The 19,313-nt window shown below is 43.3% G+C and overlaps 2 protein-coding genes across 2 annotated transcripts in view; one reads left to right on the forward strand and one right to left on the reverse strand.

Moving 5' to 3' along the window:
- Positions 1-4,807, forward strand: LOC141744921 (interferon-induced protein with tetratricopeptide repeats 5-like). Its single transcript, XM_074591825.1, has 2 exons — positions 1-118; positions 2,712-4,807. Exons 1-2 carry the CDS (start codon positions 114-116, stop codon positions 4,147-4,149), a joined length of 1,443 nt encoding a protein of 480 aa, XP_074447926.1. The 5' UTR covers positions 1-113; the 3' UTR covers positions 4,150-4,807.
- The window catches only part of SLC16A12 (solute carrier family 16 member 12), a 38,424-nt gene continuing 21,365 nt past the window's right edge, over positions 2,255-19,313 (reverse strand). Inside the window, exons 3-8 of the mRNA XM_074591823.1 lie at positions 17,183-17,286; positions 15,822-15,965; positions 12,809-13,400; positions 11,454-11,713; positions 6,039-10,333; positions 2,255-2,805 (exon numbers count right to left, since the gene is read on the reverse strand). Of these exons, the coding sequence (XP_074447924.1) occupies positions 10,071-10,333; positions 11,454-11,713; positions 12,809-13,400; positions 15,822-15,965; positions 17,183-17,286 (1,363 nt within the window). The 3' untranslated portion in view covers positions 2,255-2,805; positions 6,039-10,070. The remainder of the gene's footprint in view (positions 2,806-6,038; positions 10,334-11,453; positions 11,714-12,808; positions 13,401-15,821; positions 15,966-17,182; positions 17,287-19,313) is intronic.

Genomic DNA, 19,313 nt, shown 5'->3' on the forward strand with positions numbered 1-19,313 from the left:
ACTCACAGACCACGTGAGGGTTGGAGCACATAAAAGGGAAGGCATAGCAACGGAGAGCAGCGCTCCTTTGGCTTCAAAGCTACCTTAACCTAAGTGGGCAGAGAAGGAAAACCATGAGGTGAGCAACCCAGTCTCTGAAAGGTGCTTTTTTGCTATGCCACAGGAAAATAATGCTTATTATTTACTTAAACGTAAGCAGGGAGGGACTATGGGGATCCAAACAGCAGAAAATATTTTGCAGAATATCTACTGGAAGAATCAAAATAAAATAAGGGTTCTATTGAATATTGTAATTTTATCACTTCTCCGACAAGGGCCAGCCCTGTGAGCAGAACTGGCCATCAGGAAAACTGTGTGTGGGCAGTTCGGGGGTGACACCCAGGCTGCAGCCGCAGCTGGTGCCCGGCTGAATGGGTGCCTGGGGCTGATGCATTTGAGAATTTACTTTCTGATCTCTACTACTGCCAGGACCAGCAAAGAGGGCAGCACAGGCTCTGGGCTGCCCCTTGGAGCATAAGCTGTCGGGGGTCGGGGAGGGGGGATAACACGTTCTGAAGACCGTCACGCATGCACAGAGCTGTGCGCGCACGCAAATGGGGCAAAGCCAAGATGGCAGGACAACTTTGGAAATCGCGTTTAACGGTTATGTGTTGAACTAAACTAAACTGTATTTAATTTGCGTCACAAATCTGTTTTTGTGACATTCATGAATATTAATTTTCCACAAATGTCTTCTCATTAATTACTCTCCTCTGTTAGTTTCTCAGCCGTGGACATTAGACATTGTCAGGGTTCTCGGCTGAGGCAATAAAACGCCACATTTTTAATTGAACTGGTGATTTGGGAGCCAATATCTGTTCTGTGGTATTCACCGGTAGCCAAAGATTTCTAACAAGATAGTGACAATAATGGGAACTCGCTCTCACTTCCTCTTCATCCCAGAAGAACTGTAGTTACCTCACACACAGCTTTCTAATTAGGAACGGCTGTTAATACCGACGAAAAACCTCAGTTAGGCAGAAGAGATTATTTGAGAAAGGCGAAGAAGTCTGTAAGACAAACTTATACATTAACAGCACTTTTAAATACCATTTTTGTCTGACTTCTTCCAGTACCTCTGGGTCAGATGGTTTGGGTGGGAAAGTGTATTCAGTTTTGCTTTCCCCAGTGTCCTGCCCATTGTCCCAGAACCTGTAAGAATTGCTGACGGATTCCTCCTTGATTTGCCTCCTCATAATTTTCAGTCTTTCCACTCACTCTTTTTTTTTTTATCCAAAAGATGCCTCTTTTTTTACATGATTGTGGAGCTGAGCGGCAGCATGCGTGGTACCACACAGGCTGTCAGACCCTCTAGGCTTTAGAGGAGGGGGGGCAGAGAAGTCTTTCTAACAAAGAAGGATTTGACTGAGAAGCCTTGATTATAAAGTCACGTATAATTCCTTCTTTAAGGGAGGGCACAATACGGACTAGGGTGTTACCTTCTCTGGGCTGTAAAGGTTTGTCCTTGATAGTTTGTGTGCTAAAAGCTGCTCTGCATGTCCACACCGGGACACAGGCAGGCAGTGGCAGGAGGGGGACCCCAAATGCCACCCTGCCCCGGCTGCTCCCAAGCTTGTTCCCAGAGCCATCAACCCATCCCCACGCACAGTGAGGAGCTCAGAGGCAGGAGGGCAGGCGGGGGCTCCCCCCGGGGCTCAGGGACACGAGCTCCCACCTGGCCCTCCCAGGGGACCCCCATGGGCCAAGGGGATACCCCATGCTAGGGGTCCAAGGGAGCGCAGTGCTTAAGGATGTGGGACACCTTATGGGATGCAGGGAAAAGCATTTGGGGATTGTGTGAGACATTATGGGATGTCTGGGGAAGGGACCAAAGGCAGGGAAACGAGTGACCTAGGTGATTTGGGAAGGAACAAATGATTAAAAATAGAGAGGGACAAAGGGGTATTATGGACCAGGTGTATGCAAACAGGGTCTGGTCAGTGTGCGTGCGTCTAGGGGTGAGGAGCCTGGGTAGAGAGAGGATCCCTGACCAGCTACGGGATGTCCAAAGCCATCTTCTGGGGATCCACAGGGTCAGTGAGTGAGCGTGTGGTGGGTACCAGCAAGCGCAGTGGGGTTGCATCCTCAGGGGTCCTGTACACCCATGCGCCAGCAACTGGGGAGACTGGTAGGATCCAGGAGCCAGCTACTGGATACATTAGTATAATCATAAAAACGGTACTATGATCTAACAAACAAGGATTTACAAATGCAGGAAATGCAAAATGAAATTTATAATCCAAACCATAAAATATACAGATACATGGGAAAGGCACTGTATCATTTTCTCTATATTTTAGGGGAAGCTTTGTTATTTGATTACCTCTTTTGGGTAGGCTTCAGCAATTGTTCCTGGCATAGGAAGTATGCTCCTGAGGCCCAGAGCTGTGCCAGCTTTACCAGAGAGATTAGCCCTCCTCTTTGACAGCCAGACCACCAGCTCTGTTGCTATGTAAGAGATGCCCTCATATACTGGCAAGGAGAATTACTGAAATAATTATTCCGCTCTTTAGACCAATGGCTTCCCAGAGCTTTGGCTTGTTTGAAGTATTGTTGACTTGTGGCACTAGGTGAGGTATTGCCTGGTTTTGAAGTACATCATGCCTGGTTTAAAAACAAGAGTAGCAAAAAGCCAGTGGAGTGTAAGTACATTTTTCTTTGTTTTCTTCTAGTACCATTTCCATGAATTCCTTGAAGAGCTCCCTGCTGAAGCTAGAATGTCATTTTACATGGACCTTGCTGAAGCAGGATGTGGATCTCGGACACCTAGAAGAAACAGTAGATGATCAGATCGAGTTTTTCATAGAATCCAACATCACAAATTATAATCTACTAGCCTATGTATGCCACCTAAAGGGTTCAAATGAGGAAGCCCTGAGAAATCTCCAAAAAGCTGAAGCAGCAGCTCAAAAAAATCATCCAGATGAAATTGACTGGAGAATTCTTGTTACCTGGGGGAACTATGCCTGGATCTATTACCACATGAAAAGATATGAAGAAGCTCAAACTTATATAAACAAAGTGGAAAACAGCTGCAAAAAGCTTTCAAATACTGACCAATGGAAGATTCAACTTCCGGAGATCTATGCTGAGCAAGGATGGGCATTATTAAAGTTTGGGAGAAAATACTATGAGAGAGCAAAGGATTGTTTTGAAACTGCTCTGAAGAATGAACCCAATAACCCAAGATTTAATGCTGGCTATGCAATAGTAATGTATCGTTTGGAAGACTTCTCTCTCAGACAATGTGAAGAAATAATCCCGTCCCTTGAGCTCCTGAAGCGTGCAGTGGAACTGAATCCAAAGAGTACTTTCATTATGGCATTACTCGCGTTAAAACTTCAAGACGTAAAGCAAGCTGATGAAGGGGAGAGGTACATTGAAGAAGCAATGCAGATAACCCCTGATCTTCCTTATGTCCAGCGATACGCCGCTAAGTTTTACAGAAGGAAAGGAGAAGTGGACAAAGCGGTGGAGATTTTGAAAAAGGCCCTGGCAGTGACACCAAAATCTGCCTTTTTGCATCACCAACTAGCACTCTGCTACAAAGGAAAGCTGTATCAATTGAAAAACACTACAAGATATCCACCTCAAGAGCAAGTGGAGGAAGTCATCCGACTTGCCATTTTTCATCTTAAAACAGCGATTGCCCAAAAGGCAAAATTTTTTACTGCCCACATTGAACTAGCAAACATGTATGCAGAAGGAAAGAGGTATGAAGAAGCAGAAGAGACATTTCAGAAAGCGTTTCAGATAAATATTCTATTCGATAATGATAAACAAGAATATTACTACCGTTATGGCAATTTTCAGCGTTTTCATATGAAATCGGAATCTGAAGCCATTAGGTATTACCTAGAAGGGCTGAAAATTGATAAAGAGTCTTATGGAAGAATTGCGTGCAGAAATGCTCTCAAGAAATTGCTGGAAAAAAGAATTCAGAGAGGTTTAGAAGACGCAGCAGATTTTGGTACACTTGGACTTGTTCATAAGCTAAGCGGTGAAAAACACAAAGCAATTGAGTGCTACGAGAAAGCCATTGCACTGTGTCCCAACAATGAAGAATATCTGAGTGCATTATGTGAGCTACGACTTTCCATCTCAAGCTAAATCTCCCCAAGATCCTTCACGCCAAAAAAAACCCAAACCCAAGGACATTTTAGCAGACTTTCAAAACCACTTTTTTTTTTTTTTTTTAAGGTTGATGTTATAACCGGATGAAACATCTGGTGGCATCGCTTTCTGGTGATAATGTAGAAACTGCAGATTATGATTGTTCATTTGTTTGTTCATTCACCCACAGAGAGCGTGCTTGGGAAGACTAAATAGCAGTTAAGATATCTTGGTCTTCAATGCTAATGCTGGTATAAAAGTTGCGTTTAAGTGATGATCTGCAGAACAGAGAGCTTCTAATCAAATGATATCTAAATTAGATATTACCGTTTACTGAGCAAAAGATAAGGGAATCATTGTAGTATTTCATCTATCCACTTGAAAGCCACGTTATACACAAATGGAATTTCTGATGCTTTTTCATATGTTTAAAAAAAATGTATTTTTTAGTGTTATTTAGAAGATGCTTTTGTTGAAGACTTGTTTGGTTTACTAGCTTGTATGTTGTTTAACTATGAAAAATAACTACTGTTTGGCTAGTTCCCTGGAAAGCTTAAAAAACCTGTATTAAAGAGCATTGCATCCATCAACTGTCACTTCTGGTACCTCTCTGCTGACCAATCCTCATGTTAGTAGATGAAAGAAAAGGAAACGGCCATTTGAAAAAGTAACAGGGATAAAGTTTTGGCAGGATATGAAAGGGTCAGGAGGTAGCCCCATTTATTTTCCCAAACTCTCAACAAAGGTGGCTTCAGTAAGTGTTGCACCAAAGAATTAAACTGAGCACAAAATGACGTCGGTCTAATTTACCCAAAATCACACTCTCAGGAACCGCTGCAGCAAACATCTGGAGAGGAAGGAAAGGCAATCTTTGAGGTGCCAAAGAGACATCTATCTGTGGCCGTGCTTGTGAAACAAGCCAGGGATAGAAAACGCACACAAGAAACGTACTGAACCGGACACGGAGGGCAGAGCGCTGCCAGAGCAAGGAGTTGCACGAGCACTGGAGAACAGGGCCACAGAGAGCAAGGGGCTTGTGGGAAGTGGGGTGGGTGCCCACAGAGTCTACATGAATGGAAGAAAGGGCTGAAAGGACAGAGAGGACGGGTGGAGGAGGTGATTGTCTTCAGTTGTCCAACTAAAAGTCAGTATTCTTTACAACAGGCTGGCCTAATTCCATAGCATTGTACCTTGGTATAGCAGTTCATGGTGCTCAGGGAAAACTAACGCTGTACTTTCAATACACTTCTGAGCACTAGCCAGTGGTGTAGAATGAAGCAAACTGGTGACAGAGCCCATCAGGAGGGATGTGGCCTTTTGTTCCCAGCCATCCTGGAGCATTCCTGCCCCTACCACAGCAGTCCCATGTACAGACAGGGTGACAGGCCTAAAGGAGTGTAAAATATGATGCCAGACCACAAAACATCAAGAAACCTCCCCCATGTCAGCTCTCCCTCAAAGAATATTTCATAATACAAGTAAAAGGATCAGGAGTACATGATACAACCACACCTTCTTCCTAAGAAAGGGCTGGGGCAAAATCCATTCTTGTTTTCCAGCCACCCGCCAGCTTTTCTCTTACAAAGAAAGGTGGCCCTACCTAGGAAAAGAGTGGGGAGGGAGGAGAACAGGAAGGACTGGGAGCAGGACTGGCACACCACTGCTGAAAGCTGGTAGGAACAACAGTAGGGTTGAAGTCAGGAAGCTGTGGTGGCACATCCGTGCTCCCCTCCACGCCCTGCCACCAGAGCCTCTCCTGCCTCACTCCTGGAAAACGAACCTTGCAGAAATAAGGAGCAGCAGTAAAATATTTTGAGAAAAATGCGAGCCTGAACTTTTTAGAACAGTCAGAGTGGCTCAATCTTCACCACAGCGAAGAAACTCACCGTGAGGTGCAGAGATGCGAGAAATCTGTTTCTTGCACTTTACCTTCTTCAGTCTCTGGAGGTTCAGGCTGGGCCGCGGTGCTGCCTGGGGATGCTGCGTGCAAACTCTGCCTTCCAGTTCTTGCCCAGTGTCTTGTAAATGGGGAGAAATGGTCTTTCCCACAGGGTGGTGCTGCTGCATTGCCTGGCGTGGCGGCACAGGGAAGAGGCTGAGCTTCAGCTTCGGGAAGCGGTAAAAAACAAATCCACACCTTTTGCAGTCTCCAAGTCCAATGGGCAAAACCAGAATCACACAGAGGGTGAACCACCTCTCATTCGCACCCAAGTATGAAGACATCACTGGAGCCTACGCTGGCGATGCAGGGAAAAAGGGAGTGAAGACAACCCTGCAGCATACATTAATGAATCAAAAGCATCTTCTAAATTATACAGAAAACTACTGGAATACACCAGAACGGTCACTTCGTAGAGGGAATTATTTATTGAGGCAATCCTGGCTAAGGACTTTGTTGTGCTGACCATGAAGTACTGTTACAGCTTAACTAAAACAAGCTCTTCCTTCTCACATAAATTCATAACACTTTAGAAAGCAAACAAGGAACTGTTGTGGCAATATGAAATATATTCACCATATAGTAGCCCAGAAAACCTTTGGTTTTCAGGAGATAAATTGTCATCCAAGTTGGCAGAAACGTTTCAGGCTCAAAAATTTTTTTCTGAAAACAGGGTTATTTTTCAGCAGGAGGTACTTGATTTTTCCAATGCCGTTTTCACACAATTTTTCAAGGTACAATTTATTAAACGTTCCAAAACTGACCTGATAAAAACTCTCACTACAATGTAAGCAATTTCAAAAGAATGAGGATTTCCTCATGTCAAACCTCATGCAATGGAAACAGATGGGATACCTTCAGCGGCTGTAAGCAGTTGCACTTACTAACAATGAATTCCCCTTCACTGCACAGAATAGAGTATTATCCCAGGCAGGATTCACCTGAGATAGGATCCCTCTGTTTCTGCCTCGGGCAGATGTTACTCCAGCCAAGTGAGGCCACGCTGCCCCGGGAAGCCAGGCAGGCTCAGCCATGCAGTGCCGCATCCAAGCTCGTATCCCCCAGTGCTCAACAGGGCTGGTGGGAACACGCAGTGTTAGCTTGGCAAATTGTGCCCAGCTAGCCCAGAGTTCTCTGCCCGTCACTGCACCGTGCCATGCCAGGAAATATCCTCTATGGAGAACAGCCTGAATATTATAATCTCTGAAAAAAAACAAAACAAAACAAAAACAACAAAAAACCCAAACCATTGTAGATACAATAAAACATTTTTTTAAAAAATAGTATAATCCAGAGACGTCTATAATACGCTGCCTGAAGCCTTTCACAGGGCAGGATGAAGATGAGGTGTTCAATTTAGGTTGTACGGACCAGGGGGTAGAAGTTTGGCATGAGACTTCGCAAACCTTGGATTTTACTGTCATTTCTTCCACTCGCAGGTCATTTCTTGTTATGCTTCCTTCCTTCTCTGTTTCTCCGTGGGGAAATTCATGACAGGGCTGATATTTCACAGTGTGTTTTACACACAGAAAGCATCATTCTGGTATATAAGCTTTTATCCGTTGGCTTAATTCAGCACAGAAACAGTGTTAGAAAACCCTGAAATCATTCTATCGTTCCCTACAAAAGATCTGTGTATAAAACTAGTTGAATGTTTTCTGCTGAATTAGATATTTAAAACAAGAAATACTGCCTTAATTATAAGTTAAACACAAAACAGAAAAGCCTATGAAAAAATATCTTGAAATTTAAAAAAAAAAATCCAAAAAACACTAATAACATATTACACAGTATGATTTACTAGGATAAAAATGCATATAGTATTATTCTAACAGACTTCTATAATATGCAGTTATAGCATGAACAGCTGCCGACATGTCATGATGTGGTAAAAAAATACAATTAGATTTTTGTACAGTAAATGACAGCACTAACTTACAACTTGTTGAAATAGCTTATCTTCTTTGTAGACCACACTATTCTCTATTTTTTGATATAAAATTTTGCATTAAGATCTAGAACAGTATCTTCATCACTACTAATGAATAAAGCCACCGTTTTTTCTTCTCAAATGTGCCTATTTTTCCTAACTCATTAAGAAACACTCATGGATAATTTTTGTCTTTTTTTAAGAATGTATTTTAAAATCAAAATTAGGGCCCAGGACTCAGTTGCCACGCAGAGCGGAACAAAAGGTTATGTCATCAGTTTTAAGCAGTTTTTGCACTCCCATGTCTTAATCTGTGGTCTGTGCACATAAATCGTGCTACTGGCTCTGACCACACTTCTGAAGCAGGGCAATGAGAAATGCTTTGTTTGAGCACAGACAACTGAAGTCAAACAATTTTAATACGTTGAAATATGCATGAGTAATAGAATTACTTGACACACATACTATTCATATATATGTAAAAATACATTATACCCCTATGGCTGTACTCTTGATCTAAATAAAATTTGTGAACGTCAGTCTATTTTGCTTTCCCCTCTGAGGCACAGACGGGAGCAGGACGCCATGAGCAGCCATTTAATACATTGCAGATGAATAACAAAATGACTAGTTCAACGTTGATAACAATTATTCGAACTCTGATCAATTTGCTAATGAACAGAAAGCAACTTTATACAGCATCAAAACACAGAAATTATTTGCATTTCCGAATGTGAAAATCCTGCATCGATGACTTTGGAAATGTAGTGGGAAACATCCCATTATTTATTAGTTCACCACATCAGTAATTTACCCCATGAGCTACATTTGGTCCGTAGCTCTGGTTGAGCAGCCAGCTGTAGTATATTCCTCACACAAGTAGCAGGAAACCAGCGGTGAATCGCAGCTGTTGTGTTCTGGCCATCCAGGACAAGTGACCTGACCAGCTCGTCAGGTGTCACAAATGACTAATTTGCACATTCTGAAGATACAGTTCCCAGGTCCAAGAAGAGACAGACTTGCCACTGGAATATGCAGAAAAAACTTTGTCTGCCAATGTCCTCTTTACTTATCGCCTGTGGAGTGGGCAGTTTCTCAGTCATCTGCTTGCACAGACTCTAAATTTCTTCAACAGCTGCTGATTTTACAGGAGGAAGAGGCTCTGTATTCGGAAACAACCAAGCCTCTCCTCTTGTCTCCCGGGCTGCGTTCCAGCTTCTTCAAACTAATGCAGCTAAACCAGGTTTGTCCATCAGCACACCTAGTCCCCTGGCACAAATTTACTCCTCTTCAAATAGTAGATGAGCCACAGCACCTCTTCTACCCTCCCAGACAAGGATCAGTTGGAGGATCATACCTGGAATGTCAATGTTTAGAAATTCAAGCTTTAAAGATCTTCAGGAGAAAAGCAGCAGCCACCTCAACATTTTGCTGTAGGAGGCTTGGGAAAGTAAGTCTAAAACCATACTTGAAATTAAATTGCAACTTATGTACAAAATTCAGGCACACTGTAAAAATTAAAGCTGCTCCAGAGATACTTTGAGCATAAATCACAGTTTCCTGTCAGATTTTCTAAATAAAATGGCTTTGGCATTTGAAATAGTTATTTGCAAAGAGTTTAACGCAGACTGATAAACGTGGAGGTTTTTTGGTGGTGATTAGTCCATTGAAACATAATAGACCAGAACACCAAAAAGCTTACTGTTGTTAAAGTTTATTGTTCAGTTTTGGTGACTGATTACTTTGTAGTCTTTTTTTTATTATAGCCAATTATCATCTTTGAGATTATCTGTGGAGTCGACATACTGCATTTCAAATAAATCTGTGAACATTTGTATCTGCAAACTCTTTATTTTCAGTCTAGCTTTCTTCTATTACTGCATTAACTTGATATTATTGTTGCTGTATGTAGATTTTAGCCAACTAAAAACACGAAAGAAGAATCTAATTGAGAGATGCCTTGTTTCACAGGAGTACCATCAGTGTAACACTACAGAGCCACCTCCATCTCAGTCACGGCTGTGCAGTGCTGAATCCGGACGGCGCTTGTCATCTGTTGCCGTAGCTGTTTGTATCCACAGCCAAAAATTCAACATCCTTTTGGTCTAATTCTGCTGCGACAGAATAAGCTATTGCTCCATTTGTCCAGATGTGCTGTTTGGTGCCAGTATCATTGGTGAGCGACCGCAAGTGTGTTCTTTTGACTTTCTTTGCTAGTCTTGCAAAGCACAATAATGTTGAACTAAAAATCATAGAAAATCCACACAGGAGGAATGATGCAGTATAGCTGCCAGTTGTGTCCACAAGCCAACCTGTAGGAGAGCAAATCATGGGTTTTTAAAGGCCCGTCAAAATTCTGATAATTTACAAATCCCATGATCAACAGGAGTTTTATAAGCTTCTGGAGTTATCACATATAAATACAATCAAACAATACGGGTTTACATCACCGTCACTATACTTTTACCTCCTGGGGCAGGGAGGCATTTGTCCTCAGCAGGCAGATAAGATTTTGATGGGCTTTTGTTTAGCGGTCAAACCCACGAGAAAAGGCACAGCAGTCATCACCACAATCCTAAATAAACATCTTTCAACTGCATGGATTTAACTCGCAGTCTTTAGACATGCTTAGAGAGCCCTGAGATTAAGTACGCTGTGCATGAGATCCTCATACAGAAACATCTAGTGAGCTATGCCCTAGGCTCATGCATCACTTAAAATAATTCCATTTTGCAATGGTTTTGGCTATGGCAAATTAAATTAAAGCCTTCAGAAGCAGAGATTAATTGGGAATTGATGTGAATAGAAGACAAAATAGGCAAGGCATGGCTGTTTGAAAAAAGATCTCTGTCCTTCCACAATATTCAAAACTGTGTCAAGTTCTTTCTAAAGAATAATAGGAGTACGGCTCTCATCCTTACTTTACTGTAATCGAACTGATGGGGAAAACGACGGTTAGATATTACAGCGATGAGCCCGTGACCAAACAATAGCAAAGCTGACTCACCCACCTGTTCAAAGCAGGCTGGAGTTGAAAAAATCAAGTCCCCCGCACAAAAAAAAACATGTTGTAATGAAACTCTCTTTAGGTTACATTTTGAAAACCATGTAATTTCACAGTGAAACCTTTTGTTCCTTCTACTTGCACGATTTCTGAGCTACATGAAGTCATGATGTAACAGCTCTCAAAAGCCTCATTCTGTACTGGTTTGTTTTTTAAACTTCAACTTGGTCTATACATAGAAATCATCCCATCAAGACAGGGAATAAGTGGGATCTAGATTCTTATGAAGGTCTAGGTGTGTTATTTTCCTGCCCAGGGGCTACATCCACATTCAGCGTGCATTTGCTGTCCTTTCTCTCCTTCTACATCACACCAATAGTTAAATCTGAAGTAGTGATAAGAGTATAGGAAAGTAATTTGTGACGAACCTGCAACAGGTGGGCTCACTAGATATGGTATGGCATGCAGAAAATACACAACCCCCAGTGCTGATGATAACGAAGAAGTTCCCACTACATCTGCCGTCACGACAGGGATGAGCGTTACATAGGCTCCATCAAAGTAGCCAAAGGTAAATGAGAAAGGCACAAGCAAGGGGAAGTTTTGGAGAACTGGCAGGAAAAGACAACAGAGGCCATCCATTCCCACAGCAAAGAGGTAGCAAAAGTGCCGATGCTTCTTCAAACACCTGCAAATTTCAAAACAGAAAAGAAAAAGATTATCGCTGAACACAGCATCTCGGTTTCTATGCCCTGGCATGCAGCACTTCAGTCTCTTTTATATACCTCAAATTTAAGTCAATTTCCATACACAGTCTTCAAAATGAAAAGCTCAACACTGACGAGCCCAGGTAGGGAAAGCTGCTCACCTACAGCTGCAGAAGCATCTGGTAAGCAGCAGCCCATGCTGCCTGCAGTGTTCTTCGGGCTGCCCTTAGTGAGGGGAGCCACTCCACTGACAGGATTTTGCAGCCTACTAAAGTTTCAATGTTCAAAGCAGTATTCCATCAGGCTTTACACCCCAGCTCAGCAAGGTGCTCCCAGTATTATGCAAAGATATTACAGTATACCTCGCTCAGTTGTCATCCTTCACATCAGCCTTTAAACACCGGAGTTATCATCAGAAATTCCATTTCTCTCTGCCCCACAAAACCAATAACTGATTTTTTCCCACAAACTGAATAAGCACAAAGAACACGTCCTTTAGAATCAAAATCCTTCTAAATTTAGCCAGCGTCTACTGATGTTACAGGTGCTGTACACAGATGGTTGAGTGAGCTGAGTTAGCAAAGCATGGTGAGCTCTTACATACTAGAAAATACGTTAACGCTTTTAGGTCTGTCCGTCTGAGTATATGCTTGGCAGCACTGGGCCAGACCCTTGACCCTTTTCCGTAACTTCTGTGCCTCCCCAGCAGCACAAAAGAGATGGAAAGGCAGAGAAAGCAGAGTGAGATCCTCTAGGAAACGGGTACAGAGGATCGCACTCAAACAACTTCAGGCAGGGTGTTACATTTCCACTTTGCACAAAAATATAATTTCTTCAGGAAAAAAAGAAACGGAACCAGCAGAATTGAACAAACTCAGAAAAAAAAATAACATTAAATAGTAAGCATTTCTGATAGTTAGACTGTGTGTTGGTTTGTTGTGGTTTGTTTTCTTCTTTTAAATGTTATGCATGCTACAGAAGAAGTCCATAATGTTAACTTTTATGTGTATTACACCTCACTTGCACCCAGCCTCCCACCAGCTAAAGCGTACACGTGCTTAGCTGTAAGCCATTACCTTCTATCTGTTAGCCATCCAAAGGTGACATTACCAATGATGTCTATGACACCAAGTATGGACATGAGGAAGGCCGCCTGGTGATGACTCACTCCAACGCTCAAAGCATAAGGCACTAGATAGACGAAAAGAGGGCTACAGCCATATGCCATAAATAAAACTGACACTGCCAGCACCATGAAGCCTGGCATCAGTAAAAAGTCATATTCCTTCCATGAACAGTAGCATAAACATTCGTGAGACCATGCTTTGATTAAAGGTGAACAGACGGACATTCGTTTTAAGTCTTGTTTCTGTGCTTTGGGGACATAATCCTGTTCAAGAAACTCAGGAGCAGTTTTACGGTCCTCCTTAAGAGCAATAGGCCGCATCAAGGCACCACAGACACAGAGGTTTAAAACAAAACCTCCCAGGATGAGTAAAGCTCCACGCCAGGAAAACTGCTCGATTAAGAGCTGGACCACAGGGGCAAGGATGAAGGTACCAATTCCACTTCCTGACATGGCTATTCCATACGCCAGCGCTTTTCTTTTGTTGAAGTATTTGCCCACCATCGCAATGGCTGGAGAATAACAGAGTGCAAACCCAAGCCCTAGAAGAGAAAGCACAGTGCAGATGGCTTAATACTAAGCACGACACATGGGAAGACATTAAATTAAATCACATAACCTACTTTCATTAGCACAAACAAATAGGAAGCTTTTTCTGGTGCTGTATCAGGCAGCCCAGTCACGGTGTGAAGAGGACCAGGATGACTCCTTTCTCCCACTGTCGTGGTCACTGACTTGACAAACCTAACGGATCATCATTAATCCAAGATAACAAGGCTCAGAAAGAAGTGATGGGGTTTGCTTAATAACAAGAATGAGGATGATTGATGAATAAACATCAGAGAAATGGTGTGTTAGCCTCTCCTGGATGCAAGATGAGCCCTTGCCCCAGGGTCTGTGCAGATGCTGGCACTGGGCACACTGTTCTGATGAGGCACCACTTTGTGTTTCGGTCTGTTGCAACCCTGAACATTAATTTTCAGGTCTCTGAAGCACAGTACAAAGAGTCTGTCTCTGTTACTGATATTCTACAATAAACCTTTTTTAGTCAGCTAAACAAACTCCACGCAGCAGCTGCTTGGAGTCCTGACCATTTTAAATCCCTGCCAGTAAGTAAAGAGGGGGGAAAAACCTCAGAAAACAAAGCCATGTCCAATGTAGTAAACAAATATCCATCTTTTGGACTGGGAAAAACATTGTGGTCTCTGTTGCAGAACCAGAGAGCAGATTTTAATCACCAAATGGTTGCCCTAACACTAATATGTTTCTGATTCAGCCGCAGAAATGAGTTCCTGACTAGGTTTTTGGAGCATGTCCTACATCGAGGGTAAACCAGTCCCCACTGCCTTTGGCAGAACTTGCCAATAGAGGAGATAATCTCCCGGTGCCGTAACCAGCTTGCCACATCCTCCTCAAAGGCTGCACTGTGCCGAGCGGGCACAAAGCCTGCCAGGAGGGGATAAGTGGATTAGAGGGACTGCAGGCGGTGGATGCCCGCTCCGACACCCCTCAGGAGGCGAGGGGAGCAGCAGGGCAGAGAGCTGGGGTTGGACTTGTGTAGGCAGCAGAGCTGGAGCCCTGAGCTAGACATCATCACTTGAGAGCTGTGAAAATCATACTCTATTTCGTGTACACGCCACTTATTTTTTAGTGAGTTGGCAGGGAGAAATAGGTCCCCAAAAAGCCAATAAATGTCATGTGAAAAGTGTAAACAAAAAGTTTGTGGCTGAAAACATTTTCATACCTCTTAGAAGGAGCTCTCTATTTATTGCCATTCCCCCATCTCACCTCTGCTTCACTCCTCACAGTTTCAAGTCCTGCAGCCCTGAACATTCACCAGTTACGCTCCCACCTCCTCTCTGGGTCCAGGCACCACCTCTAGCCTTTACCAACTGTTCACCTCTCCATTAATCAATCCCACAGACTAGAAGTTCAGTCCTTATTGAACTGGCTCTTTAGGACCCCATGTACAAAGTGCAACTGCTTTTCCACCTCAGTATTCCCAGTGGTTCTCACTAAGGAAGCCTCAGTGGCATTAGCATGGTATGTGGCACAGTCCCTCAAGTTACAAGGAGCCTTTTTATTTGTAATGAACACATTTGTCAAAGATTAACATTGTAATACAGGAGTGACATGCACTACAATAAGGATTTTATTTTATTTTTTTTTAAACAAGTAAGCTGCTGGCAGCATGTGAACTGCAGTAATTCCACCAACTTGTTACTAAACAGCAGGGGACCAAGTACAGGGGCTTATATCACCGTGGCTACCAGGTCAGTATTAATGAGGAAGGAATGTCAGTGTGACCATGGGCACTTCTCAAGTTCCTCTGTGCACACCAAAGACAGGGAGATAGGACAGAGCGAAGACATTTGTCGCCACCATACCTGAACACAAATGGAGGAGCTGCTACAGCAACACTACCAACCAGGAGATTGTGTGCTTTTCAAATGGAATGTAACGCAGACAAAAATAAGGTGCACAGCTGAGGTACCGGCTATTCACCCAGTGCTGCTCGCCCCACTTGCTCTTATGTTATGGTTTAAACTTTTTTTTTTTTTAATATGCAAATATTTTGGGGCAGTTTAGAACTCCTACCATAACAAACTCCTCCCAAATCACAGGCAAAAAAGGAAACCTTTTTGTGTATCACCTACAACAGAAGTCCTTCCTGACCTCCCATAATTTCACAATGTTTTCCAATCTTTAACAGAAGTCAGAGAGTTGCTTTTGCAGCATGCTGCGTTTGGGCTGTATGAGATCCAACGAGTGCTGCAGCCCTTGCAGGGGCAGCCAAAGCCTCTCATTTACAATGAAGGGAACAGGTCTGAGTATCTCTGTCCATCAGCAAGGTGGCAATATGACATGAAGAAGAGATCACCCCTCTTGAAAGGGAGGACCATAATTTTTAACGTTCTCGTGTTGCTGTCATGGCAGGAACAAAGGGGCTGAATGCCTCCTACCTGTAAGGACTCCTAATGATAAGTAGAGATGTTCCAGGCTGGTGGCGAATGAACTCAAAATTAGTCCAGCAGACGCAAGCAGCCCTCCTAGCATGATACCAACTTGGCAGGACACATGATTACTGATTAAACTCCCAAGCGGGGCTTCAAAGAAACAAATAAAGCTGGTAGTTAAAGGCAGGTCCTCACACACAGTTCGTTGCAACAGTCATCAAGGAAAAGGAAGCAGTAGGTAAGCAGGAGAAAATGGTGATCACAGCTACCCAGAGTGGTCTCCCAATATCCCCCCCATCACAACAGTGGGAGCACCAAAAAACTTCTAAAAATACTTTTCCTGAAAGCGAGCTAAAACTGAAATTTACATTAGCTTTCTCAACAGCCTTTTCAGCAGGTCAAAGTCACTATGGGAGACACCTACTCTGCAGTTTTTGGGGTCAAGAGAGGCCAGAGCAACAGCCCACAGTGTTCATTGCTCCACGCTTACGACACTGAGACCTTTCCCCACCTGGAATTTGCACTTCAGCCCTCAGTAACTTCAGGTGTCAGACCCAAACAGGAAAGATCTCACATCTTTTGGACCATCTCCAGAGCCACTACCCCTTTTCCTGCACTTCTCCAATGTTGATGGCTCACAGATCACCCTGCTTCTACCATGGGGTGTTGTCACCAGCCCTCTCCCTCTCCGTTACCTGCAATACCAGGGCAAGGTTACCCTTATTTCTCTTTTTTCCCCAAGATATAGCCTGGCTGACACAGTAGAGTAGCTAATGTCTCATTCCAACTGTGTCCCTGTGCCTTTGTAGCAATTCTCAGGGATTAACCAACCCTCTTCCACAGGATTAGGGCATGGATTTTCAGCTAGCTATACAGTTTTAAAGTAAACCCATGAGAAATTCGGTACAACTTCTGTATTGATGCATGTCATTTTTAGTAACACTGAACTTTCTTTTAAGGGAAAAGACTATTTGTAAACACACATGTTTGCTAAAAGGAGGATGACTGTGACTTGAGCCGAAGGCAAGATGTACATCCTGTGCTGTGTCTCAAATATGATTCCAATAAAAAGGCAAAAGAAACAAGTACTCCGTTAGTAGCTCTCAAACATGACTTGTCCTACTAGACCTCGACAAAAGTACATTTCTGAAAACTTAGATCATTTGACAATACGAAGTTCTGCTTCTTTTCTACAGTATGAAGACACTCCCTTCCTGCACAACTGCACTGGGGGAAGCAGCTTGGATATACCATACCCCAGAGATACATCTCTCTTTCCAAGCTGACTCCACCAACTTGTGAACACAGTAAAACCAGATGGAGCTGAAAAAAATCAGCAGCATTAGTCTTAAAAGGGTAATACACACCACAGAGCATCGTAGCACAGTCGACAATGGAATGGATCCAAGCTGTTCTGGCATAATCCTGCCCAAAGTACGCCTGGAACTCCACAAAGAAAATGGAGATGCACCTAGGAAAGAAAACATGAATGCTGACCTGTTGAACATGGGATGTTTGCCTCAGAAAACACTGGTCTCACTCTTCAGGTATAAAGAGTACCCACTTGAAGGTCCTCTCCAGCTCCCAGGAAAATCAAACCTGTGATTTGCTTAAATCCCAACGAGATGGGGAAATTTTTAAACAGTTTCTAAGGGATATTGGAAATGAAGGGCTACCTTAATGCATGAGGGACAAGACATGAAATGGTGTGTGCAAGTTGAGTAATTCCAACAGTACTCTGTGTAAGGCACCTAGGCTAGGGTGATTCAACCAGAGAAGAGTCCTTGCTTTGCACTGGCAACAACTAAATCATACATTGGTGTCCAGCTCTTATCCCAACAGTGGGATTAGACAAGTAGGCTGATTTAGAACCTAATTCGGACAGATAATTACTCCAGAGAGATTATGAATATTATCATACTGCATGTTTCTCACCGTGGAATCTGCTGCTAGGTTTTTATAACTCATTTTTCAACTGAAATGAAACTGAAATTGTAATTATCACCAGGAATGATTGCCCACATCATGATGTTGCTTCCCAGGTACAGAAAGCCTCCGCTCCCCAGTTCTTCCCTGACCTGGTTGCTCGCTAATGGTGGTATTCACATCTGCACAAACTGGCAGAGGGCAGGGCCAGCATAGTACCTATAGAGCCCACACCACCTATAGCTACGTGTTCGTGGATGCACAAGTGCAAAGCAAGTGAAAAGCAACTTCTCGTGAACAGAGAATGAAAACACAGCAGGAGCCCATGGACCTTCCAACAGTTTATTAAAATGCTTCCAGGAGAGGTTACTTTGCTCTGCCTAACAACTGTAACTGTTCTACCAGTCTCTGCAGGGGAACGGATTAAAAGGCTGCATAGTTTCATTCTGGTTTCTGCATCAGCAAGAGACCCCTTTTCCCCCCCTCTCTTTTTTCCTCCTGCAAATCAATAAAGGACTACTTTCTTCAGCTTTTTCTTGCATGTACTTCATTCTTCTATATACTCTAGATATGTGCCAGCCATTAGATGATTTCTTGGATGTGACACATTTCACACATGAAAAAGGAACTAAATCCACTAGGAAACCTCTACTGTTATTATGGCATTTGTACGTTTCCATACATAAACTAACACTGTGTCAATGTTCCCACACCCCTTTTATGCTGTTGACTCTAGACTTTAGACCCCTAAACCTGGCAGCTTCATTTTAAAAGTAGTATAAAATTTAGGTAGGAAACATTGTATTTGCATTATACTGACTGTCCAACAAGATGCTGTCTTCGTGTTCCTCACTTAACAGGGTGCTTATCTCTCTGCTTAATATAGCTTAAATGTCCATGTTCACACACACCAGGGTCCTCTGCCTCCAGTCGACATCAAAGTCGCCCAACAGCAGCTGTGGAAGCCATCTCACTCCAGATGTATACATTGTGTTTATGCAAGGCAGCAGTCTATTCCTGTTCTTTCTATTTTTGAGAAAATATTTTCCGCATACTTTGGATACCAGAAGGGTATAGAGAGGGGCCTCCTCTCTGGGTCATGGACCTTCTCAGTAAGGATAGTGCCTGCAATGCTTGCAGTAGGAGAAGCGGGTATGTATAGGTTTCACGGATAGGCTCGGGAGCCAAACAAATCCACTGGGACTAGCAAAAATGAGAACGGCTGTGGGGTCAGAGGGACACAGTGGACCCGAAGAGTCCCTGGCATGATTCCTCCCTCCCCGACCAAACCACTAGAGCCTTAAATAACGCTGCCTGCCCCAGGCTTTGATTCTGCAAGGAATCACAGTGAGGGTGTTGAGAGATAGGGCAGCTGTCAGAGGAGGCGAGACTAAAACCAGAGGGCTCATAATCCCTCAGCCGTCCCCACAGCCTTAAGGATTTCAGGAAGCTTTTAAAAATGTAGCAGGAGAGAGGTTTGTACCTATCCAGAATAACCCCTGCAGCTGTGGGACATCAGGGGAGATCCCAAATCCTCCTCCTACAAGGGAAAAAAAAAAGGAGTAATGCCAC

This window comes from Larus michahellis, chromosome 6 (genome assembly GCF_964199755.1).
Source record: "Larus michahellis chromosome 6, bLarMic1.1, whole genome shotgun sequence".
In the NCBI taxonomy this organism is placed as follows: Eukaryota; Metazoa; Chordata; class Aves; order Charadriiformes; family Laridae; genus Larus; species Larus michahellis.